Source organism: Leptidea sinapis, chromosome 12, assembly GCF_905404315.1.
Source record: "Leptidea sinapis chromosome 12, ilLepSina1.1, whole genome shotgun sequence".
Classification (NCBI taxonomy): Eukaryota; Metazoa; Arthropoda; class Insecta; order Lepidoptera; family Pieridae; genus Leptidea; species Leptidea sinapis.
The window spans coordinates 12775669-12802666 of NC_066276.1; the positions used below are offsets into that span (position 1 = coordinate 12775669).

The following is a 26998-nucleotide window of genomic DNA, read 5'->3' on the forward strand; positions in this document are numbered from 1 at the left end:
TGCTTTTCTCTAAGAGATCAATATTAAAATCTTTGAAGATTAATGATCTGCTGTATTGATGGAGCTGTGATTCTAAAATTTCCATGATTTCTTGAAAGTTTGTGTTACCTGGATTGTAAATAATTCCCACGTTCACTGCATACTTTTCAAATTTTACTCAAAGGTGTTTCGGTTAGGCTATGTTTTAGGTCATTATGTAAATAAGCTGAGACACCAGTTTGTGTCTGTCCGTAGGTTATAATAGTGTATTTATTTAGGAAGTTGAAACTTATTGCTTGTTCTTCTGTTTTATTCCATGTTTCGGCCAGTAGTACTACATGAGTTGTTTTAGGGATTGATCTTATTGTGCAGGCTAGTTCATTAAATTTCTTACAAGTACTTATTGCATTAAGATATATAAAGTTTAGGCAGGATTAAGTATTATTCACTTCAGAATAGTTTCAAATAATTTGGTAGTTAATGGTCTTCTTAATGCATGAGTAGGATGTCTCCACTAGTTTTTGGCTCAGTGGAGATGATTTTCAGTATCCTTTTAACATATTTAATAGTAAGGTTATTCTCACCCTTTCGAAAGCGGCGATTTAGCTTATCTCGCAGGTTACTCAACAGTTACCGCTAGTTAGGAAAATTACCAGAATTTTAATAATCAGAACATTTTAATACTGACTTCGTCGTTTGACAGTTTCTTCATTAGTAAAGAAGAACTTAATTCCACGATTTTTTGACTCACTGTACTTTCCAATGCGCTGAATTTTTATAAGGGTAGGTATGTCTTGAAAAGCTTTAAGTATTTTCATCACATCGGAATCATCTCTAATGTGTCACTTTTCAGCATTTCAACATTTTTGCTCAGTCACTCCCTATAGAGAAAATTAAGTTCCTCTGATTTCTACACCTTCCATGAGTAACTCTTCATTAGTGAATGGCTAAGATCCAGTGTAACTTGTAGCTGAAATTGACGAAACACTATGTTTGCTTATGTAATTTTCCAGAAATTCGAGTTTTTTCTCACCAATATCCACTATTTTCTCAAGTTTCAGAAGACAGGGCTCCAAATGGTTCTCTTATTTGGATAGATTAGTTATTGATGTATTCATTTCTATAATTTGTGCTTTAACATCAGTCAACAATAACATTGTTGATTGTGCTCATATTTGTTTCCTGAGATTTCTTCATATCTTTTCCTTCAATTGTCGCACATAAGTCCTCAAGTATTTTAGTCAGATTTGTTATTACCCCTTTCAAGGTTGATACATCAACAGCACAGTGACAACTGCGATCATTTGGTTGCTTCCTTTTTTAAATTCTTCTTTGGGTGATATGAGAGTCATTATCTGAGAGAGTTGACAGGCTGACAGTTTGGCTGGGATTGACAACCTGTTCGAATGGGTGACTGAATCGTTTTCAGACCAGTAGCAAGATAAGGTAAACGCGCCTTCTTAGTAGGAACGAGTTTGCACTGCTATGCGAAGCCGCAGGTAACAGTGAGACGAAAATAGGTGCGGTTCCTTTCTGGCGTAGAGACAAGTGGCGCCCGCAAGTGGCGTAATCTTTTCTTTGTTCACAATTCACAAATTAGACGCTCTTATTCAATAAAGAACTTAAATGTTAACGCTTGATGTTTGAATTTAGCAAATAAAGAAAATATAATGTACTAAGTTCGCATAACACGTCTGCTCGGTACGAGGAACGAACGACGATAAAACAATAACTTGACAGAATCTATTGAAATACCCCGGATGCTTATCATCAGGCCCTTTCAAGAAGAAACTCATAATGAATCTGTCATATGCAGACCTTCCCACAAGAAATAGCTACAAACAGAATATTTTCAATGTCAAGTGCACACCCTCGTAAATCTTTACGATCTAAATCCTACGGAGCATGAAATAAAAGTACCGTGGCTTCGCACAACCAAATTATGAATATAACCCACGAATATCATGAAGAAAATTAGATTGTAGATTATTTTGCAAATTGAGAACGACATTTATAGCGCCGTATCATAATATGATCTTTGACGCGCCATCGAAAATAAGTGGCAGCAGTGTTTTGCAAAGCAATTTAATTAACAAATTTAGAATAATAAGGTTTGTTTTTAATTACTTCTGTTCACACTCCCAATCAATCAATTACTTTAATTATTAATTTATTAACCAAGGAAAAACTGATTAGTATAATAATGTAGAAGTTCAGTAAATACCTACTGGAAAACGCTCCATAAACTATTGAAAATTGTAATGATATTCTATATCTATATATATACACTATCGCTGTGGGATGCACCTTTCGACGCCTTATTTCTAAAATTTGTTGTTGACATATTTCTTCTTTCCTATCATTAAATAAATATATAATAAATTCATCCAACTAAGTTGGGTTTCGCCTGCAAAGGTGTTTGCGAAGTTGCAGTACTGAGCGTACTTTTCTGGAGAGTACCTCTTTCTAAAAGTAGATGTGAGATGTTCTTTTAACTCTGCGGATAGGAGAAATGTGCTGAGAGAAGTCAAAAATTCAACTCCATGAATCTATCATTATATTTGGCAATATTACAGTAAACCATTAAAAAAACTATTCAACAATCATAATATTTGGTCTTCCGTTGGCTGTCAGCAAGGCGACCTTCTTGGTCCAACAATATAATATAGACTAGCCATTCATTCCCCCATAACAAAATTAAAACCAAAATTTAATGTTTGGTACATGGATGATGGTGGTTTGGGTGGTGAAGTGGACTCTGATTTAAATGATTAATAGAAAGTTTTAGCTCAATTGGTCTTGAGTTAAATTTTTTGAAATGCGAACTTTTTACTGGCGAAGATTTCCAAATTTCATACCGGGTTGCTTAATATTAAAGTTTTGGATAAGAATTCACTTCATCTTCTTGGAGCTCTACTATTTCCTGTTTAATTCCAACGATCTTAGTCGATCATGTTAAAAAAATAATAACGTTTCGGACAGATTATTGAAGATTAATTCTCATATGGCCTTAACTAATTCTTGTGTATGTTTATATGTCTATCAGTGGTCTTGTTTATTTCTTCCAAAGTTCAATTTCCAAATTTACTTAAGGTGATTGATATTTCACTTAAATTATTTTAGAAACCGTTATGAATCGCGCGTTTCCAGATCGTGCATGGTCTCAAGCGACCCACACGGTTTGGTAGTTTGGGTACTCGTAAAGTTTCGGGCGTTGCCTTAACAGCATTAGTTCTATCTTCAGTTCATAGTGCGCAGAATTTCGTTACTAGAATTGTAGACCAGGTAACTTAGAAATTGCGTATTTGAAGGAAGCTAATAATGGTTGGCTAGTATTCAAAATTTTCCAGACGATTTAAAGTGTCAAAAAGCATGAGACGCACTTCTTTGTATATCAGCCATTGATGATCTTTGATCATACCTACTGGCAGAACAACTAGTCTTGTGGCCGTGCCACAATATGAGTCGGGCTTTTGGTTACAAGCGTTGTCTTCGGTGCCGTTTGGAACGCTACTTGACAATATGACATTGTTAATATGCATATCACTCCGGCTAGGTATAAAACTGAATGAATGACATCAATGTGGCGTTCAGGTAGATGCTCTTGGGCGTCACGGGCTATCCTGCCTAAAATCGGCAAGTTGTATCAGCATTCATGAAGTCATCCGCAGGGCGTTTACCACTAAAAAACCCCTTTTGTAGTATCGCCGCTGAGGAGCGAGGCTTTAAGGGAAGTTTTGTCAAAGGACAACACTTCCCTTAAAGCCTCGCCTAGTATCGGAATACTGGGTCTCAATTCTCAAAATCTCGAGCGATTGACAATTTCGAGGTCATCTGGAGGGCCGAGCCAAATTGGCCTCGAAAAGGCTGGGCGTCATAAATTAAGCACGACAATACTTCAAGCCAGCCCACATTTTAGCGCTCTACAAAGCGCAGGCCCGCCACTCAGCAATACTCCATGTGTTGCTGTCATCTCTGGTCTGGCGCACCCCAGTATCAGCTCGATTTATTTGACCGCGTGCAACGGAGAGCAGCTCGAATTGTGGGGACCCCGTGCTCTGTGAACAGCTGGATCACTTGGCGTTACGTAGACGTCGCTTCATTGTGTGTCTTCTACCGCATTTATCACGGAGATTGTTCCGAAGAGCTGTTTCACCTGATTCCTGCCACCGAATTCCACCTTCGCACGACACGCTACAAGTTAAGATATCATCCTAACCATCTGTGCGGTGTTTCCGGGACGATACGACATGGGTACCTTCAAAAAAAGCGCGTACACCTTCCTCAAAGGCCGGCAATGCTCCTGTGATTCCTCTGGTATTGCAAGACAATGTGGGCGGCGGTCACTTAGCACCAGGCGACTCGTACGCTCGTTTGGAGGACAAACGTTTTTCCTGCTGCCTAGAATTATGTTTTTTTTTGCATAAAAAAAAATTCTAGGCAGCCTTAACTTTTCCTTGAGTGACGAGTATAGGCTTTTTAAAGTAAAAGATAATTATTTATCAAGTCTGGCTGATACATCCAAAGTTAAATAAATTCAAACATATAATACATAATTATAATACACAATGAAAATCTATAAACATAAAATTAATTTATTAAGTCGTGTGTAAATAAATTATAGAATCTCTGCAATTAACTTAAAAAATTGAATTCGTATATTTTAAAATGTATTTCTTAGTATCAACTTGTTTGTTAAATATAATTTTATGACCGAATAAATTACCAACTTAACCACTCTCATTATTCTAATGAGTTTCTTTCAACCGGGTTTATCGAAGTCGTTCTTCCAACTCATTCTTAACCACTTCCAACTTACGATAACAATATTGGATTCTATTCACTCGCTTTCTTTCACTTTAGTTAAGTGCTTAAGTTATTTGAATAGAGCTTATAACGCACTAAATACAGCCTTTTTATTTGTCGTAATTTATTTAAAGGGTAAGTCTAATAAAATAAAGTGATCACATAGTTTTACGAGTTTACTTTGAAAACAAGTCCGTAGAATTTTGTACTTAGGCGAAAGAGAAATTAGCTAGCCTTATATTATTACGTTGAGCGGATGTTTCGAAATAAAATGCCGAAATTACCCTTTTCAAACTTCAATTAAATATGTACTAAGTCCTTTAAATATGGCAATAACTAAAAATCATTCTCCTTACATACAAAAGAGGTCGGTGTGTTACCGAAAGTAAAATAAAAATATTTCATTTAATCACTGAATTTTATTTTAATTTTTTTTTACAGTTTTACCATTTGCACGATAAAGGTTTAATTCGCCTTAAGCACGGACGAGTATTAAGTGGCTGTTTCACAATGTCCAAGTAAAATAGCAGATTATCATAGTCACAATAAAATCAATCATCATATAAATGTATTTTTTTTATGTAGAAGAGAACTAATAAATTGTCAAGAGACTTTCAGAATTCTGATAACATAAACAAACCATGTATCAAGCGTTATAGCAGAGGAGCCCAAGTGAAGATTTTGGGATTTATTCGAGTGTAGTACCTTGTGAAGTACTTCCACCATATCTGAGCTCTGTATATAGGCTCGAACGTCTAGAGCAGCCGATTAGTAAAAAAAATCGATCAATCGTCGATATCAATTTATATAACGGTAGAGTGACAGGCATTTTGTCAAATGCCTGTCACTCTGTCAGGCGATCCATCAGATAACTATGATATTTTCTACTAGATCCATCCTATAATTTAAATAGCCTTTACCTGCTAGACTACATTATCTATACATTGAAGGAACAAACACAAACTTGTTATGCCTACTTCTTCGCTAATTCGAGTTAGTAAGTCTTTTTTGGGCCGATGTATATGCTTTTAGACCAATATCCAAGAAAATGTTCAAAATAAAAGTATTACGATATTCAAAGGAATAGTTAAAAAGCGTTTATGTGGTAAAGGTTACTATAACATAAATGTCTTTCTTAATGATTCCCCGGATTGGGAATGGAGCGACTGCCCTCAGACTATTAAATAATGAGTTTAATTGTACAATATTACTTTGTAAATATATTTTTGATGAAAAAAAGCCCGCTAAGTTTGTTGCGCACATTCTTCTCAGGTCTGAGGCAATCTTTTTGGAATGGGTGGTAGTTTTTGACTTTTAATAAGTGATATCACATCCTATTTTTGACCAACTTCAAAAAAGGAGGAGGTTCTCAATTCATCGGTATGTTTTTTTTGGAATTTCAATGGAAATCCTTAACGACTTACAGTAAGGGTGCGATCTGTGGCAGAATTTCTAACTGTCTGTAATCAAATTGCATAGCGCTTACGTTCATTGCTGCATTGAAATTTAGTATATCAACACATATGTAGACAAATTGTTAGTAAATTCACTAAAAATCAAAAAATAAAAAAAAATAACAAAAAATCAACCGATTTCAAAAACACTATTCCAAAACAATAGATATAATATGCACATAAAAGTATAAAAATAATCGCGTATGTTTATACAATATAATTAATTAATCTAATACTATTGTTATTTTTGGAGTCGGTGTCAGCCAATGTAGGTTTGTAGACATACATAGTTATAGGTGAGATGTGCTTGAGTCGGACGATGTGAGGAGACCAGAGGCGAGAGCGGGTCGCGACGGAAGGACACCGATTCCAAAAATAACAATAATCGTTACTAGAATTAGATTAATTAATTAGATTGTATGAACATACGCAATTATTTTTATACTTTTTAGTGCATATTATAATATCTACTCGTATTGTTTTGGAATAGTGTTTTTGAAGTCGGTTGTTTTTTTTATAATTTTTTTTTAATAAAAAATTTTTACTTTGAAATGTGAAATGCGAAACGCAAATGATTTCTTTGCTCGATGGATTAGTAACAATTAGCCTACTTGTAGCTTTACTTGGACATTGTTAAAAAACCCTTTAGTAGAAAGAAATTATGACTACATGATAAATAAATAATTATAAAGTTAAACTGACTTACCTGAATCCTGGGCCAATGGTGCAGAAATGACATAGTTGGTGAGGAGCAGTAACAGTATCAGCTGAGCCCAGGCTGGCGGCATTTTTATCTGAAACCAAACATCAAAGGTTAATAGGAATGAACTGGAAAAATATTACTATAAAGCTTTATACAGTATATCAGCACATTTAAAACAAGTGAATGCACCAATGACGCGACTTCGGCAGCCTCCATGGGCGAGATATTCATATTTTAGGAAAAAAGAAGCCAAAAGTCAAAAATGTAGATGCGAATATTTTATTAAGCGGAGAGGTTATAAAACCAGTGCTGTATTTCTTGGCATTACTCTTGATTCCAAATTGCAATGGGGCCCTCATATTGAAGGATTGTCGAATAGGCTTGGTTCTCTAGCAAATGCGGTTAAAAAGATTAGACAGTTAACTGACATAGATACGGCCTGACTAGTATACTTTAGTTATTTTCATAGTATTATGTTAGTATATTAATACCATTTTTGTACTGCAAAAGAGGGCTATTCGCGCTATTTATTACCTAGGTTCTAAAGAATAATTATGAGAAAAAATTAAAGAAATAAACATTTTGACTGTTGCTTCTCAATATATTTATGATAATGTTCTATATGTTCATAAGCACATTGAGGAATTTTTTAGAAACTGTGACATTCATAATGTTAACACGTGGAACAAACATAAACTTGTTATGCCTACTACTCGGTTAAGTCGATTTAGTAAGTATTTTATTGGGCAATATATTATATGCTTCTACAATATGATCCCAGAAAATGTACAAAACAAATGTGTTACGAAATTGAAAAGAATTGTTAAAAACGTTTGTGTGGGAAAGGTTACTAGCATAGCATAAACGATTTTTAAGTAATGCCACCACAGACTGGGAATAAAGCGCTCTTAAATTATAAATGTTTATTGTACGATATCACATTGTTATCCATATTTTTATATTTAAAAAAAGCCCGCTGAGTTTCTTGCGCCCAATCTTCACAGGTCTGAGGCAGTTTTTTTGAAGGGGTGGTAGTTTTTGACATTCAATAAGTGATTTTGAAATTCCTATTTTGAATAAAAATATTTCAATTTGAATTTTGAGTTTGATGACTGTTCTCAAACTATTTTCGAGTGAAACAACGCTATTTGACTTGCTATAAAGCTGTAGATAGCAAATAGCCAGGTTTTCCCAGCTTCCTGGATTTTGCCCCCACAAACCTTATGTATTAGTTCTAAGCATAAAAAAGTTTTATCCCTCAACACGTATATAGGGTTGCAGAAATAAGTTTTCTGAGACCTACATATATTAGGCTTAATTGTGAATTGCTATAATAAGTACATTATAAGTAATTTTGTATATGTTATATTAACATATTGAAAAGAGCGCAAAAAAAAGAATGCTGGGAGAGTTTCTTGCGCCGCTTCTTCTCTCTCAGAGCGCCATTTGTTTCCGAAGCGGTAGTAGTATCTAGTAGCATAAGAAATGACATCAAAAAGAATTCTAAAGGAATAAATTTTGAGAAAATAAATGCCTTTATGCCTTTACAAATATAGAAATTTGAAATTTGTTTTTTTTTTTTTTCTATAAAGCTGTCAGTATGACATATTATATTATATAGTGATGTAGTCTTAGGAAGAGACTAGCGCGGAGTATTAAATTATACTATAATTTATGAACTACACTCTAGACCATTCTTTATATTATCATGCCTCAGCTACTATAAGTCTCTTGTAACTAATATTTCTACTGAACCACCATGGACGAATATTAAATAAATTGCAATATGTATTAGTTTTCATTAAAACTTATTATCATTTCTTTCTTATTGTATAAAAATAATTAATCTTTATTTAACTAAATTATGCACCATAATAATATTTTCATTGGTTGTATTTAATACCTTCTTTATTACAAGTTTTATATTTGTACGTCAGAAAAGTATAACTTGTTGCTTGTGCACACGCACACATTCTATTTTGATAAATATTTTGCAATTTTCATACATACATGGGACACACTAAGCGTTTTTCACTTCTAGCTTATCGGAACTATTTGAATTTCGAATGTTATAGTTTTTGAAGCGTTGCAACCTTCTTAGTAAAAAACAAAATTGGCGGGAAATCATTTGTCAATTGTTTTTTATCACACATCATTTTTGCGTTCTACGTACGCAACGAAAATGAAATTAAGTCGAAAAGATTTTAGAGCTATAATTTTTTATGATTTTAAAAGTCTCTCTCTCTGCAAGGCTGTGCCGCTCGTCTTCAAAATGCTTTTGGGAGAGAAGCACCTTGCTTCTTAGGCGTTAGGCGAAGGCTTGCTGAATTTGAGAGAGGTTGTCGGAATTCTTTACATGACGAATTTCGTGAAGGCCGCCCTTCAACTGCCGTCAACGAAAATAATGTGGCTACTGTTAAGCGGCTAATTGAAGAAAACCCGTGGTTTACTTATGAGACAATTCGAGGACTATTGTATGAGCCAAATTCAGAAAATTTTACACGAAGAATTAAAACTTCGGAGACTTTGTTGTCGTTGGATCCCTCATGACCTGACAGCGGAGCAGAAGCGGGCTCGCGTGCAATGCTGCTCACTGATGCTAATGAAGTACGACCACGGACGTTCTAATGCTGTTTATAACATTGTCTCAGGAGACGAAACGTGGATTTATTGTTTTGAACTCGAAAACAGCAAACATCCATTCACAAAATGGGTGTTTGAAAATGAGAACAGGCCAAAAAAAGTGAGGCAGGCGAGAAACGTTGTTAGTAAATTATCGCATTTTTTTTCTCAGCTAAGGGAAATTAATTAATTTAAATAATTAAACAAATCTTATTAGCATCTGCAATATTCCACTTGAAGACCAAAAGAGTGTGAATACTGAGTGGTATTCTACCATTTTTTTACCCAGGGTGATAAAAAAAGTTCGCGAAAGACGACCAAAAAGCCGCGTTCTCTTACTTCATGACAACGTTACTTCACACACGGCCAACAAAACTAAGTCATTTTTAGCTCCCGAAAAAGTACAACTCGTCTCCCATCCTGCACATAGCCCCGACCTGTGATTTCTGTATTTACTATTACCAATTCCAAAAAGGCCGTGATAGCGTTCAATTTGGACGTAGAAAACATGCCTTCAGATCTGTGGTCCTCCTGTTTTAAAAAATGATTCGATCGCATGATAAAATGTTATAAATGTAAAGGAGAGTATATTGAAAAGCAATAAGCATAATACATGGTGATGCCGTATACACTGGCCATGCAGGTCTCTCTCGGGAAATCGTCGACCAGTGCCGGGAGAAACTTGTGTCTTCTATAGAGTCCTCTCTCGAGAAGGTCGCGGAATGGGGTAAATTGAACCTTGTCCATTTGTCGTATCACCGCTCTTCGAGAACACTTCTCTTAAAGCCGCGCCTAGTATCGGATTACTGGGTCTCGAAATCTCGAGCAATTGCCAATTCCGTGGTGATCTGGAGGGCAAAGCCAAATTGGCTTCGAAGAAGCTGGGCGTCATCAATAGAGCACGGCAATACTTCAAGCCGGCCCACATTCTAGCGCTCTACAAAGCGCAGGTCCGGCCACACATGGAGTATTGCTGTCATCTCTGGTCTGGCGCACCCCAGTATCTGCTCGATCCATTTGACCGCGTGCAACGTAGAGCAGCTCGAATTGTCGGGGACTCAGTGCTCTGTGAACGGCTGGATCTCTTGGCGTTGCGTAGAGACGTCGCTTCATTGTGTGTCTTCTACCGCATTTATCACGGGGAGTGTTCCGAAGAGCTGTATAACCTGATTCCTGCCGCCGAATTCCACCTTCGCACGACACGCCACAAGTTAGAATTTCATCCCCACCATCTGGATGTGTGGCGGTCCTCTACAGTGCGGTTTTCAAGGAGCTTTCTCCCTCGTACTACAAAGCTATGGAATGAGCTTCCTTGTGCGGTGTTTCCGGGACAATACGACATGGGTACCTTCAAAAAAAGCGCGTACACCTTCCTTAAAGGCCGGCAACGCTCTTGTGACTCCTCTGGTGTTGCAAGAGAATGTGGGCGGCGGTGATCACTTAACACCAGGTGACCCGTACGCTCGTTTGTCCTCCTATTCCATAAAAAAAAAACACTGAACAGCAAATAAACCGGGCCATCCGCTACCTTGGGACTATGGTTTAATTTTCACGAAAAGTATTAAACTTACAACTATCAAAGTTATACCTACAGAAAGTGCGTTTCATGATTATTAAAGTGAAATTCATTGGGATTAATCAATTTATTTAGTGTTTCTTAAGGATTTTACAATTAAGTGTCGTATTTTAATCCTACTAATCGCTTGTAATCATAAAATAAAATGAAACAATCAAAGCCTGAGACTAAAATAAACATTAAAAAAGTTATTTTTCAATATTCAGTATTTTCTTCCCTTGCGAGGATAACTGCTAGTATTCTTGTATTCATCGACCTCACGAGCCTGACAAGGAAATCTTGAGGAAATGCATTCGTCTCATCTTCGATTCCTATTCGCAGCTCTAGAAGCCTTGTTGGAGCAGGTACCCGGGCTGGAACCCGACGTTTCAGCTTATCCGATAAGTGTTCTACGGATTCATGGCCGTGCTTCGAGCTGGCCAATCCATTGTATGAATGCCGACGTCGCGTAGATACTGGGTTACTACCTGAGCATCATGAGGCAGTGCATTATCATGCATCAACGGCCTATTCTGTCCGATATATCCTGCGTAACACTGCATAAGGTACCACCACATGGTCTGCGAGGATTTCAGTAATGTAGCGATGAGAAGTTAATCCATTTGCACGGCCACGGCCCGTCGTTACAGATCCTCCTCCATAAGCAACAGTTTCCTCGATGCAACACTCAGAATAACGTTCTCCAGGGAGACGATATACTCTCTGACGTCGGTCACTTCCATGTAGACTCACCCTGGTCTCATCAGTGGAGAGAACATTAGCCCACTGCTCTAACATCCAATTCCTATGCCCTCGAGCGAATTCAAGTCGAGCTCGACGGTAGGCTACAGTTAGAGATTTACAACTCTATATGGAGTCAGGTTCCGTTCAGCAAGTCTCCCTCTGACGGTATCTGAACTTATGATCACTCGGCATTCGCAACGCAGGCTTTGTTGGACTTGAACTACGTTGAGGCGGCGATTTCACAGAACAGTAAGTTGGATTAAATCATTCATCTGCTGTTGATGGTTTGTCTGTACATGGACGGACATCAAATGCTCCACTCACAAGATACAGTCGTTGCACTGAAGATTTGCTGATTTGAAGTCTTCGAACGACCTCACTTTGTCTAAGGCCCGCTTGAAGTAGTGCTGCAGCTTGAGCTGCTGCCTGAGGTGTCGTATTCATTATTGACCGAAGAAAGTTGCGAAAATAGACGCGTTTGATGAAACGATTGACTAAACCTAAAGAAATGTTAGTAAATATCCGACTACCCTTATAAGAAAATCTTTTCCGAAAGATAAACGCTAATCGCGATCTCTGGTCAGAACAGAGCGAATCGTTAGCATTATGTTATTTGCTTGATTACAATGTGAGTTGTCAGTACTTGAGAATAAATTAATAGTAATATTATTAATCATGAAATGCATTTTCTGTAAGTATAATTATGACAGTTGTAAGTCTTATACTTTTTAATAAAATCGAATCAGAGCTTCGAGGTAGTTGGTGGCCCGGTTTATTTGCTGTCCAGTGTATTTTGGTTATTACATGTTGTTTTCTTTAAGTTATGCAAAACATTTAGTGTGACCTACGTATTATTTACTAGAGTTGTAGACAGGCCATAGAGTCGGATCAAGTGGAGATGTAGTTCGCCTTATTATCTAGTATTTGATTTCAAATGAGGTTAGCTTTTAGATATTTATAGAAGCTAGTTGATGCGGCGGATAAATTGCTAGAAATAAGTTCAGGAAGGATGTTTCTCATGCCTTATCTTCATATGAAGACTCCGAATTACTCCGAATGAAACTTGATATCAATATTCTGATCAACTTAACTAAAAAAATCAACATCTCTCTCTATAATCTGTATATTTTTATTTTTCAGCCTTACAAACTTGCTAACGAAATACACAATTACCTACAACAACATTGAAACATGTCAATAATTAAGAAGTATGTCAGCCGTATGTTCATATCATGATGGGATGGCTTTGAAATGGTCTGAAGAATTTTTCTTCAAGAAAATGCTTCCCATCCAGAAAATACACTATCTATTTTTAATTTGTTTATTTTACTATGTATATATGTTTTGTGTTGTGTCACCTATAAATAAATACTTTACATACTCAGATAACTGAGCACCAAAATATAATCAAATTCACTTCTTCAAACGTCTCGGTCATAGAACATCATTAACGTACAATAAATTACTACACTAACATTCACGCTCAACATTTGTCTGAAGCAAAACTCTGCCTACGCGTCTATTAGGCAGAGTTTTCGTTCTTTTGAATACAGTGCCACGCGGACATTTTTTGACGACAGTTTTAATAGGCGATTAGGAGTCTAGTTTTTATAAAGTGCGTCAGTGTAGACGTCTCAAACTCAGTTTTGTAAATTCTTTTGAAGAAAATATCAGTTATCATTCTAATTTACCGCTTCATCAGATATATAAACTCATTCTAAATATATAAATGCTGCTCAATAAAAGTAAGCGCTCCGCAATTTATTACTAACAATGGCATTGTAAATATTCTCACAGCTTAATACAAGGGCTTAGAAACCAAAACACGTTTATGTAATGATGTGTTATGTGTTGCGTTTCTCATCAATTTATATTACTAATTAAATGAATGTAGAATAAAATACGACATAATCACAACAGTTCGTAAATACGAGTATATTATACATTTGTATTTTAAATTACTTTAGTTTAGTTATATATGAAGTTATTACTGTTAAGTTTTGTTATATTTTCAGTTTTTGTATCGCTACTGTAATCCTTAATTTTCCAGAATGAATGATTTATATTATACAACTAGTTGACCCGGCAAACGTTGTTTTGCCATATAAAGTATAATTCACGCGATAGTTTTGTAAGTAATAAAATATTGCCTATATTATAGCCTGTACATCATTTTGTTCTATTGTCAATAGTTTTTGCAGCGCACGCAAAAGTAGGTATTCGATTTTACACCTTGTGTTACAAAATAGCAATTTTATTACGGATCCCTAATTTTGAAAAAAAAACATAGCCTATAGCCTTCCTCGATAAATGGACTACCCAACACTGAAAGAATCATTCAAATCGGACCAGTAGTACCAGAGATTAGCGCGTTCAAACAAATAAACAAACAAACAAACAAACAAACAAACAAACATTGCAGCTTTATAATATTAGTATAGATAAATATTTATCTATCAAATGTTTGTTACACGGGCTCTGGACCGCAGTAGGCTAACATTATTTCAAAGTGTGTGGCAACTTACCACTTCTTCTTCTAACTTTACCTTAGACTTTTCTGAAACAGTATATTAGTCTATAAATCACTGATTTAAATTGTTTCAAAATAACAAATGCTCGTCATAACTAATACAATCTTTTTCAATACCAATAAAATTCGAAGAGAAGGTACGGTGCGGGAGGACGCGACTATTTTGTGAGTGCCAACAAACAGTGCCACTTCCTATATCCTGGCGCCTAGAGCGAACTCTACGTCAATCAATGAGCATTTGTAATCTAAATGTTTCCGAACCCTGCTTTGCCCGAAAAAAATCTGGCAAATCTGACGACGCAGTGTCCGTTGTCAACGACCGCGACTTAACCTGCGCATTATATAGTTTCGATCACCCCTAAAATTATTTCCAGAGGTCTATGAAAGTCTTATCACTATTTGCAAAGATTCCATCCAAGCTTCTATAAAAACAGATTGCGAACGTTCAACAAGTAGAAACGCTCACATAATAGTAATGGATGTCTCAGTTGTGGCACTCCGTGTTACTCCGGTGACCTAGTTCACTCCCCGCCGACCTCTTTGGTAATGTCTACTTAAAATCGAACCAAATGGATGTCGCAGCGAGACGTGACAACAAACTATATATACTACTGTTTGTATATATATATATATATACGTGCAAAGAATACTCCTCGTATATTGGGCTCGTATGTTGTATAATTGATAGGATTATGTATTTAGTCGCAGTATGTCTTACTTACTATTAAAACAGATAAGTAAGGTGAGTTTTCCGTTGTATCCATATATTCTGTACTAATATTTGTCTGTATTGTTTTCTGTCGAATTATTTAAAGAAAATTTCCACAAGAAGGAAATATCCTAAATAATACTTTATTATAGAGAAATATGGGATATATTTTATTAAAAAAAAATGTAAATACAATAAAATTAGAATACTAGGTTACAGTTTAAAGGAGCAAGGCGTTATATTTTGTACTTATATATTATATCTTACACATAAGTTACCACAGCATTCAGCCGGAGCGATCAAGCAACTACATAGGTATAAAATTCTAATTTTACTTTGTCTTAATTTGATTGAAATTTTCATTGATGGGTTTAAAAATAAAAATTATAAAAACGGAATATGATAGTTATGCGTAGGTCACACTAAAAGTTTTGCGTAACTTAAAAAAACAACATGTTATAACCAAAATATTATGTTTATTGCTTTTCAAAATACTTTCCTAATTTTAAACATTTTTTCATGCGATCGAACCTTTTTTTTAAACAGGGGGACCACAGATCTGAAGGCATGTTTTCTACGTGCTGATTGAACGCTATCACTGCCTCTTCGGAATTGGTAAAAGTGAAATCTCTCATCAAATCTTTGATGCCACCACACTCACCCTGACGAAGGACCTCCGAATGGTCCGAAACTAGCCGACAAAAACGTGAGTAAAGCCGTTTTAATAAATAATTTAATAATGACTCACGAAAATTTTAATAATTTAGTAGCCACATTATTTTCGTTGACGGCAGTTGAAGGCCGCCCTTCACGAAATTCGTCATGTAAAGAAACCCGACCTCTCTCAAATTCAGCAAACCATCGCCTCACGGTGCTCAAGCAACGTGCTCTCTCCCAAAAGCATTTTGAAGACGAGCGGCACAGTCTTGCGGAGAGAGAGAGAACATTTAAAAACATAAAAAATCATCGATCTATTTCTTTATTTATTTAGATAGTTACACCAACAACACATCATTATACAATAAAAATTTTAGCAAGTACACAAGAGATAGTACAATACGACATGTATTTACAGGTGCAAACAACATTTACAATAGTGCGAAAAGAATAACAAAGTTGAACAATTAAACATAATAAAATTAAAGAAATGAACAGTTAAACAAAAATGACTTAAATATATTTTTATTATAAAAAAAGAGATTTATACAATATATAACTATACCACAATAAAATAATTTACTTCTAATATTTAACTTACATAACTAAGATCTTAATATTTTAATGCAGTCGGTTTTAAACTTATTGATATTAACCATATGAAAAACATCTATATTACCATTTTTTGCAGTGATATCGTTATAAGAGCTCATAATTCTGTTTAAGGGGGTGGTTTTAACTTCTGTTCTGCTGATTGTTGGACTGAAAATATTTTTGATATTTTGGTCTATTTCTAGGGACTGTAAGATTTACATTTATGAGACAATCTGGGGATATGATTCTACAATCTAAAATCTTTTCGACTTAATTTCATTTTCGTTGAACTTTGATGTATGATAAATGATTTCCCGCCAATTGTGTTTTTTTATTACGAAGAAGGTTGCTACGTTTCAAAAAATATAACATTCAAAATTAAAAAATTTCCGATTAGCTAGAAGTATAAAACTTTTAGTGTGCCCCATGTATAACATTGCATATTGAGTACTATGTACTTAGTATTATGATCAAAATTTCAAAATTTGGATATAGCTTCATGATAAATAATTTCATATTATACCTACATATTAATATTTATTACATATATATTTAGGGCTTTAGTGCATTAGACTGCCTCACATTGGACCTGTTTCTTCTCAGTTACGACCTGGTAGATAATTAATTTTATACTAATCTGGTTACACGGCTCCGCTACGCTTCTGATATAAAATAAATTAACATCAATTTTATGTATCTTCAATAGTTGTGTCAGCGCACGTCACGCCGAATTTACAAGATACTTGGGGTCTACTCTCTTTGTACGAATCGAAACTTCGTAAACGAACGAAATTTAAACGAAGCTTCGATAGTGACCCTACTCTATTTTGTTTTCGGACACATTTCGGAACTATAGACAATATTCGTGAAGGAATGGTCAACGATTGAAATGACTGTTATTTGTATCCGACTAATATAAAGAGTACGATTTCATGCCAACCATGGGTAGTAACTTATGACCACCAAAAATATCTGAATTATAAACGCAATGTAAACATATCAAATTAGTATTTCAGATTTTTTTTTTCAATTCTTTAAAAAGTTTTCTGAAAAGAGTCCTCAATTATACTAATGAATGTTCTTTTAAAGTGCTTTTTAACACACTTTGCAATCGCGATACCTACTCGCGATAAATACTCTTAGTTAGGTGTAAGTAAGTTTTTTGTTATAATAAAATAAAATAAAAAATTAAATATTATGTTCTTTTATTAATAACAAAAATGAAACTTATTTTAAATTTCACTAAAAATTGGTATACCACTACTGTTAGAAAGGAATAAATAAGATAAAGTTCTACCTTTAACCTTTCCAATTACAGTTGTACTGATGCAGGTCATGCCCTTCGACCTGCCTGTAGAGCTTGAGGGGAAGAAGCAACTGCTTAAGACTCGCCTGCTTCTTTCAGATTGGAGTTCAGACAGAGGCAACTCGGTAAGATCAATTCCACCCTTTATACATAACTTATGTAAAACACAGTTTAGGCTATAATTTATTTTAGTTCCTCCTACAGTCCTACACACTCTAAGTCGGGTATTTCACTAATACTTAATTGTTTGCGCAAGCGGTGCCGGTGCCCTTACATAGAGCAGCCTCGGTTCAGCAACAATCTTGAAGCCATTTCAAGCAAATTTGCAACAAAATCCAGACAAACAAAAATAATCAAAACATTTGCTTTCGTCAAATTTAGGTTAAAATTCCGAACAAACAGCTGTCATATTCATATTTTCGTTCGCAACGTAAATGAATTAAAGCAGGTTTAGAAATTCGAAATGTCAAACAATGACGTTCGGGACGAAACTTCGAAACGAATAGAAAGGTAGTAGGAAACACCCGAAACTTCAATCGAAACTTCGTTTTTCGATGAATAAGAGTAGACCTACTTATTCTGGCTGAAATTATTGCAAAGCCATAGAGAAGCCAGAAAGTCGGTCGTTGATCAACTGGTGACCCTCTAGGTATACCAAGAGCTGTCTACTAATTATGCTCTCCATAAGTTTGGAGAGCAGGGAGGTAATAGCAATAGGCCTGTAGTTTGCCGGATCCGAACTGTCTCCTTTTTTTGGACCGGATGGACAAGGGCAGTCTTCCATGAGACAGGGACTACGCCTTTGGAATAAGAGTGCCGGAATAAACGCATTAGCACCGGCGTCAACTCAGGGGCACACTTTCGAAGCACGATTGGAGAAATGTCACCCGACCCGGTCGACTTCCTGACGTCCAACGAAAACAGAGCTCACGTAACAGTTTTCTGTCTGAACTGTACTTCAGGCATAGAGCTCTGACACGCGAGAAGGTTGGCGGTGTTTTTTCCATTGTCATCAAGAGTCGAGTTGGAGGCGAAAAGAGCGCACAGGAGCTCAGCTTTCTCTTTTGCCGTATGGGCCAGGGTGTCATTCCTCATGCGCAATGGCGGCATGGACGGCTGGTTGAAGTTATCAAGAGCAGCTTTCGACAACAACCAGAACTTGCGTGTTCAAGTCGGGTAAATGGAAAGCTGCTCGCCGATTTTGACGATGTGAAAAAATCTGGAGGCACGGTTACATTTCCTCTTTAGAACTTTGCAGTTCGGATCTTTTGAGCCCAGCGCCGCAACCCACGTTCGCCTGTTTTTTGCAGTCAGATGTTGCTTTAACTGACGCATCGAACCAGGGATGTGATATGCCACCGATCGGTACTACAGAGCTTGAAATATATATATCCATGCCCTGCAGTATCACATCGGCTACTGCAACGGCGCACGCACTAGGATGATCCGAAGGGAAACAAACCTCGCCCCAAGGGTAGGATGCAAAAAAGAAACGCATCCTATCCCAATCTGCTGACTTGTAGTGCCAAACGCGGCGGGTCGCTGGTGGTCTGCGACGTTGGTGTCGGATAGGCACTACACTCCTGACCAGGCAATGGTCGGACGTTCCGAGAGGGGCGTCGACAGAGACCTGCTAACTATCGGGATGTGTAGTCAGCAGAAGATCCAATAAGGACGGCATGTGGCTATCCACATCCGGGAGCCGCGTTGGCGACTCAACCAATTGGGGCAGACCATACGCCAATGCGAAACTATGCACAGATCACCCTGCGTAGTCTGTGGTACGTGAGCCAAGCCGTTCGGCATTGTGCCCATTGAAATCACCCAAGACTACAATTTCAGCGGAAGGGATCTGTGCAACCACGTCGTGAATTGCCGCTTGAACGTAGCCCATGCGATGATCGGTTTCTGCGTTACCACTATGGGACCTGTAGACACACGCATAGATGCGGACGCGGTCCTCTAAATCTACGCGGAGCCAGAGAGTACACAGGTCCCTACCCTCAAAATTGCCGAGTCGGCGACAGCAGATATCCTCCCTAACGTACACACAATCCCCGGCATGAGGCAAAAAATTATGCTCAATTTTGTACCCGGAGTACGTTAAATAAACGTATCGCTAGGTCGAGATATCTGCGTCTCCGTAAGGAAACACAAGGCCGGCTGCACCTTCTCAAGGTGGTGGTGGACGGCGTTTAAATTGGAGTGAATTCCCCTGATATAGCAAAAGTCCACGTTGAGCGTGGAGTGGGGTGCCGTGGTGTTACTGCCTCGTTTGTCCTCGGTCATGCGCAGTTCTGTGCCCTCCCCAGAATACGACGGGCAGACCGAGCGAGAATACTCGGGGAGGGATTCGCTGACTCTGGTACAGCCGGTACCCACCTGGGGTAAAATCTCTTTGAGAACCGCTGTCATATTATGGAGGAGGGGGGGGGATATGGCTCCGGTCCTCGATACTAACGTTTACGAAACGTAGCGGCACTAGGCCGCTACTTCACGCTGGTATTCTGTGCGAGTGTGGTAATTAGACCGTACGAGTCTGGCCCGATTGTGCTGACGTCATAAGACGGCAGCGTGACTCTCCCACTTCCAAAAAGCCCTTAGTCGCCTCTTACGACACCCTTGGGCCTGGGCCTCCCCTATTCTTTTTACGCCCCGGGGAAAGTACAGGGCAAATCTCTTATCTTATTAATTAGTATCTTACCTCTAATTACTTTTACTAAATACATAGCTAAAGCGACTTCTCTACTTACCTCAATTTTGTAATAACCCACCATGCCTAACAGAAACAAAGTAGGATACAATAATGGGTAGCCCCGGTATACCCCAAACTGCTTGAGATACATGAATCTAAGGAACTTATTCTGTATACGGTCAAGCATAAATTTATAATATCCGGACGACCGAGCCTTGCTCGGATTTTTAAGAATGTACAAAACTTGAACAAAAACAAAACTAATAGGACCTCTGGATTCGAACCGGGGTCTTCTGCTTTCCGGATCACCCAATGTCCCATCTGAGCTATTATAGTCTTGTATATAGTGGCGAAATTTACCTTTGTATTCTAATGTTATTGTAGCTGTTTCTCATTCAGACATGGATAAAACCATTTTTTTAAATTGAAATCTAGCTAGATCGATTTATCACCCCCGAAATCCCCTGCATACTTAATTTTATGAAAATCGTTGGAGCCGTTTCCGAGATTCAGATTATATATATACAAGAATTGCTCGTTTAAAGATATAAGATTTAGCCTCATGGGGAGACCAGAATTACATTCCACATGTGTTACATTCTAACAAGTGCATCGTACAATGCTCTTAATGCCCCTATATTTGTAAATTGTTTTGCTAGACGTAACATTAAACCTAAGTTACGATATGCTTTCTTACAAATATCAATAATATGGGTCTTAAAGTTCAAGTCAGCTGTAAAGCACACTCCTAAGTCCGTGACCTCACATACATATTATGACGTAAACACGGGTGTAGTATATGTGTATACAAACATCATAATATTTAAGCAATCAAATCATCAAATCTCAAAACAGCTCCATCTGGTTCAGGGTCGTGTATTTCCAATAAGCAATCAACAACAACCCTCGTTCATGAACGGTCTGCTCGTCTCTATCGAGAACGTTCAACACATTGTTATCGACAACGGTCACATGGCGTACACATTGCTCATACAAACTTCCCGAGGGATTACAAATATGATTTTATAATCTCAGTATTCATGATTAATTTCATAAACCTCAAAGGTAAGAAACAACACGTTTGTCGCGGCATGCAACATAAATTCATTTTAATGATAATTTTACAATTTTAAAGAATGAAATTAGGTAATAATTCGTTATTATTTTCTCTGTATGTTTATATTCTCGAAGATATTCATTACGTAGTTACGTTAGACCAAACTCCAAAAACCTACTGAATTAAAAAAAAACTGGATGATCTTGTCGATACCGTTTTTCTCAGGAACCCGTGACTAAGACAAACATCAAAACATATGTTTACTCTCCCTTGGAGCCAAGGTTGAAACCGGTTTTAAAATTAACGGTTATAACCAGTTAAAATCGGCTGGGTAAAATATTATTTCGTTGGGAATATTAAACGTTATGAGTAGCTGTGACCTTTAGTTGAAATGAGACGAGCGACCTACCTACCATGACTGTGACGAGCTCTGACAAATATCTCGGGAATGGATGAACCTACTCTAACCGGGTTTCATCAACAAAAACTTCATTTCAAATCGGATTTGAACATAAATAAACAAAACCGCACAAGAGCAAGTCCATATTATTAGGTACATATACTTATAAAAAGGGAAAAGAGATTTTTTCCATTCTTCGTCATAAATCGAAAACTAATCTCTCTTAAAAATAATTTTAAATCTAAAGGACACGGGGATTTCTCGGCCAAAAGGTAATAAGTTGAGATATGGTTTAAGAAAACTATCAAATTTTTTAACCGACTTCAAAAAGGAGGAGGTTATCAATTCGATCGGTATTTTTTTTATGTATGTTCACCGATTACCGAGTTCTTCTTTTGTTTGGTGTGAAATAGATGCCATTTGGTCCGATAAAAATTTTGCATAGTTTTGCCCAGTAGTCTTAATTTTATGCACATTTACATGAAAATTTTCGTCTACCTAGATGACATAATTGTTTTTTTGTGTACGGCTTTTTTTGGAGTTTTCATCCAAGTTGATTATATATTATTATTAACCGACACTAAAAAGAAGAAAAACTGAAAAGTATCAAATAACTAAAAATTTAATTTAATACACCTATTATTTTTACCTTTAATATTAATAAAAAGCTATTATTTATAATGTAATAAAGGTACCTTACACTTGTCACGCGTGACTTTGAGCGGGATAGCTTCGTCTAGAACAAAACAACCCAAGCGGACAGACATGCGTGGCCACACAACCTAAATAATCACAGTAAGTAAGCTGTTTATAATATTAAGTTTTATTTTGTTTAGGGCTTGGCACTGACTTAAAACCTATTAATAGGTAGCACAAAGAAATAATAGTATTTTATTAATATTAAAGGTAAAGGTTTGCATAAGAGCATGTATTAGATTAAATTTTTAGTTATTTTATACTTTTCAGTTTCTGAATTCAGTTTTTTTAAACGTAGTTTTTTTTATCTGTTTCAAAATATAGAAAATTAGCCTAATTCACAATCTAGAACACAAGAAATCTTAAAAGTAAGTATCATTATCTTGAAATTGGGGAAAAAAATGTACCTAATATCGATTACTATAATCGATTAAATGTGAATGAGTTTAAACAATTGAACCCAAAACCACTTGCACCAGATGATTGATTCAATAAAAGTAGATACCTAAATATATACATTATAATTAACATAATGTCTTTAGTTTAAGAAAACTAAATATCAACTTAACATTATAAAGAAATCGATCGAAGAAAAAGTCGATTCTGTATCTCGTTCTGTATTTTCAATTCAAAATTTAGACAGCATTGCATAAGGACCCCACTTTTTAAGATTTAACTACAAATGTATAGTGTTCAGAATTCTCCCTATACTTATACTATAAGACGGCATTGATAGATCTAAGTCAACGAAAAATACCCTATAAATATTGATTCCATTAAAAATGTCGAAATATATGTTTTTTGCGTAAGAAGCTGTATTTTTTACGTTAACTTAGTACATAGTTACATTTTTACAGATTCAACACACGGTAGACTTAAGCAAAACGTTTTAATACCTCCACGAGCTCCCGAGATAAAGGGTATTGACAGACAGACGGACGGATCAACAAGGTGATCCTATAAGGGTTCCGGTTATTTCCTTTTGAGGTTAACAATATTTTGAAATCATCATCGGATCTGACTTACCAATATCAAGATTACCTTTAGAGAGGCCGTTCTATATAATGCAATACAGTCAGTTAGTAGTCAGTTTTTTATTACAATAATATACCATTGTACGTCGTTCATATGTCGCTATTACTAAATTAGTATATTTGTCTTGCACGTCGTTTGAATACACAATAGATGATATTATTACAATTTACAGTGTATAAGAGGAGCTACACCGTCTGAGTGTAGACGCGTAATGTATGCTTTACAACACAACTCTTGTTTTCAATTTATTCAACAATGTTTTCGTTGGTCTGTTACATATTTACACAAACATTTCAATTCTCTTGGGACTATCATAACTTAGGCTGTTGAACGTGGTTTTAATATATGTTAGTATTCCTATAATGTCCGTATTCAAATCAGTTTTTTGGCAAAGTTTTGATAGCGCTAAAAGATAAGCTAAGTAATAATACGTTCTCCAAAGATAAACCGCTGCACAGTACCTCACTACGTTATTAAAATTCTTTCTTTATTATAAACACAAGATTCTTTGCACAAAGTCACATTGAATAATTAATTTGCGTCTGACTTCTGAGATAAAGGGCTGTGTCTGTGTCATGAACATTCAACAATTTTCGAGCTTATTATACGGGAAGCTTTAGCATTATAGTCTATTTTAAGAGAATTGCGCCACACCATATTATTGGTTTTATTGCGACGTAATAAGCTTACATATCAAATATTATATTATATATTTTATATTATATTTGAGACTTTTCATTTCATTTTAATTTCCAATAACGAAGAGATTTTATTTTCTGAGATCGTTGAAATAAGTATCGATTACATGTAAAATTGTTCTTCATATTAAAGTACTCATAAAAATCAACTAATATGTGGCTAGCGCTGTGGCGTATGGAATTGTAACTTTTTTTCAATCATTAAATTGTATTACAGTTATAAATATTTGATTTGTAACTTTTTTTCAATCATTAAATTGTATTACAATTATAAATATTTGATTTGACTCAAGACTTGGTTACCATTTTATAATATAATATTACACGATATCATTTACCTAATCATTAATGATTTTAAACTATTATACATTGAAACTTACACGTATAAAACCTACCAAGCAATTATAAATACCTTTACCTTTACAAATTAAAGATGTTAGAATATAGAACAGATGTACTTTGTTGTAACTTTAGTACTCTTAAGTGTTCAGGATTTCAATGATTATCAGTTCCAGTAAATGAGCTTTTATGAATATAATAATACCTAAGATACCAACTACCAACAGGTATATTATACATCTCTTATACATTAAAATAACATGTCGATAAATTTTAAATGATATTATAAATACTTACCGCTGCTTTCCCGCGCTTGTGTTGAACTGAAGTTTTGTGAAGTAGAGCAACCTGTCCCGACGACAATAACGTACCACCTTCTCTTCACACACAACATGTACTACGTATTCCTTCGCGTGCTTTTGCGTTCCAAAAGACTTCTAGCACGCATGCGTCGACACTCTGACGTCAATGGGTTCGTTCATATATACAGGTGGGTATTGAAATACCGCATCGTACTAAACGAATGAAACCTAAAGTACTCCATAAGTAAAATAAATGTTGAGTTCTGTCATAGGATTGTGTTTGGTGGGCTTATAATAGTAATCTATATTTCCCTTTTATTACAAATATAAAGACTTTTAAGTTTTAATGAATATGCTAGTACTTACAGAAAATAGTGCCTATATTACACATTGACCTACTTTTAAATGGGCCAAACCAGTCTTTTTACTATTCAGTTTATCAGATAAGTATAATATCGACAAAAACAAGTTCGTGAACTCTGTAGGTACAATTAATGTCTTATATTAAGACGATCGTTAAAAAATAAGGGAACGACTGTACTTATTAGACTTAAGCGTCCGTATCGCGATAGGTACACCGTTGTCTCTCACCACGGAGCCCCAGGTTCGATCCTCGCCCGCCACGTACCGTTGTCTCATATGTGCATATATTGAACGCTTTATAAAGTCGCCAACGTTCTTGTGATGTGAGAGAGTATGGGCTGAGGTGACCACTTACAATTAGGTGATCTGAATAGTCGCTTTTCCTCTTGTTTCAGAAGAAAAATGCATAATTTTTTACAATTTCTAAGATTTTCTTTCGGAGACTCCGGTCGCCTCCAACGCTCTTAATCCGATCTTTGCCTGTAACTTCTTAGCTATCCACTCGATAACGTATCCCTCATAAATCTTGCTATACTTGTTCACAAATTATGGCATTAATAAAGTCTTGGTACCTATTTAATCCCAAAAATCGAAAGAATCACATAAAACTAACAAATCTTTACTAAGTAATATTAAGTATAAAGAGGTAAAGGTTCCTGCCGTTGTAAAAGGGGGGGGGGACTCTGGATTTACTAACCGATTTTGAAAATTGTGTGTGTGTTAGGCTATATAATAAGCCGTGGTAGTCGGATGGACAAAGTAAGTCGGAGAAAAAACCGTCGAACCAAAAGGTTTCTTACGAACGCTGCCTTACCGATGAGAGATATTAATATGATTATTTTGTCGCTCGCTTTTATATCCTAAGTTCTTCTAGTCGCGTTACTTATTGTCATTTGACGGAACCAACCCTAGCATTTGATCAAATCACTTAGGGAATTGACCAAATCTCTGTTATTATTATTTCCCTGCGACGGCTTGACCGATTTCATCGCGATTGGCGCCATCGCAAGGCTTGACCAAGCTTAGATTTTGAAAACAATTCGGACCGATTCGGATTCGGTAGATTTTAAGAAATCTTAATTTTATTAATTGAAGCTCAAAGATTCTTATTGAGGCTCAAAAAACTGCGTCGAATGCCGCCAACCGCGTGATAATCAGTTCATTCATTCAAAAGTTTTTGCCGTTTGAAAATTTTAAAAATTGTGTTTTATTAAACTTTTACCAGACATGATTAAATATATAATGATGTAAGATATTGTTCTTACTGATATGAAAATGACTTACTAACATTTCTTATTATTAAGAATACCTACACAAAATTCATTCTTAAATTCGTTTGTTTGCCACTGACGTGGTATCAAATAATTAATTTTTAGAGACCAAATAACTATGTGCTTTATAGTGATTTGGTTGCTACGTAAATAGATACACAAATTATGGAAATGTTGACAGAGTACTGGATCCCCGACAATTCGAGTAGCTCTGCATTGCACGCGATTTGATGTTTAGAACTGATACTGGGATGCACCATATCAAAGATGAGAACGATACCCGTATTGAAGTAGTGTTCCACAGTACTTTAAGAAAATATTGGTTAAGACATACCTGTTATCATAAATCACTGCATCTTGAAACAGATAATGATTTATCTACTTAGAACAGCATTATATGGATTACCCAATTTTTCGGGTAATGTCCCTGTTTATATATGTATATTACCAACCCCTGCCGTACGCACGGTGACGCATGCAACG

General features: G+C 36.2%; 1 protein-coding gene across 1 annotated transcript in view; it reads right to left on the reverse strand.

The window, feature by feature from the left end:
* Positions 1-25011, reverse strand: part of LOC126967083 (uncharacterized) — a 104653-nt gene extending 79642 nt beyond the window's left edge. Inside the window, exons 1-2 of the mRNA XM_050811462.1 lie at positions 24877-25011; positions 6946-7033 (exon numbers count right to left, since the gene is read on the reverse strand). Coding sequence (XP_050667419.1) covers positions 6946-7027 — 82 coding nt within the window. The 5' untranslated portion in view covers positions 7028-7033; positions 24877-25011. The remainder of the gene's footprint in view (positions 1-6945; positions 7034-24876) is intronic.
* Between the last annotated feature and the right edge of the window lie 1987 nt (positions 25012-26998).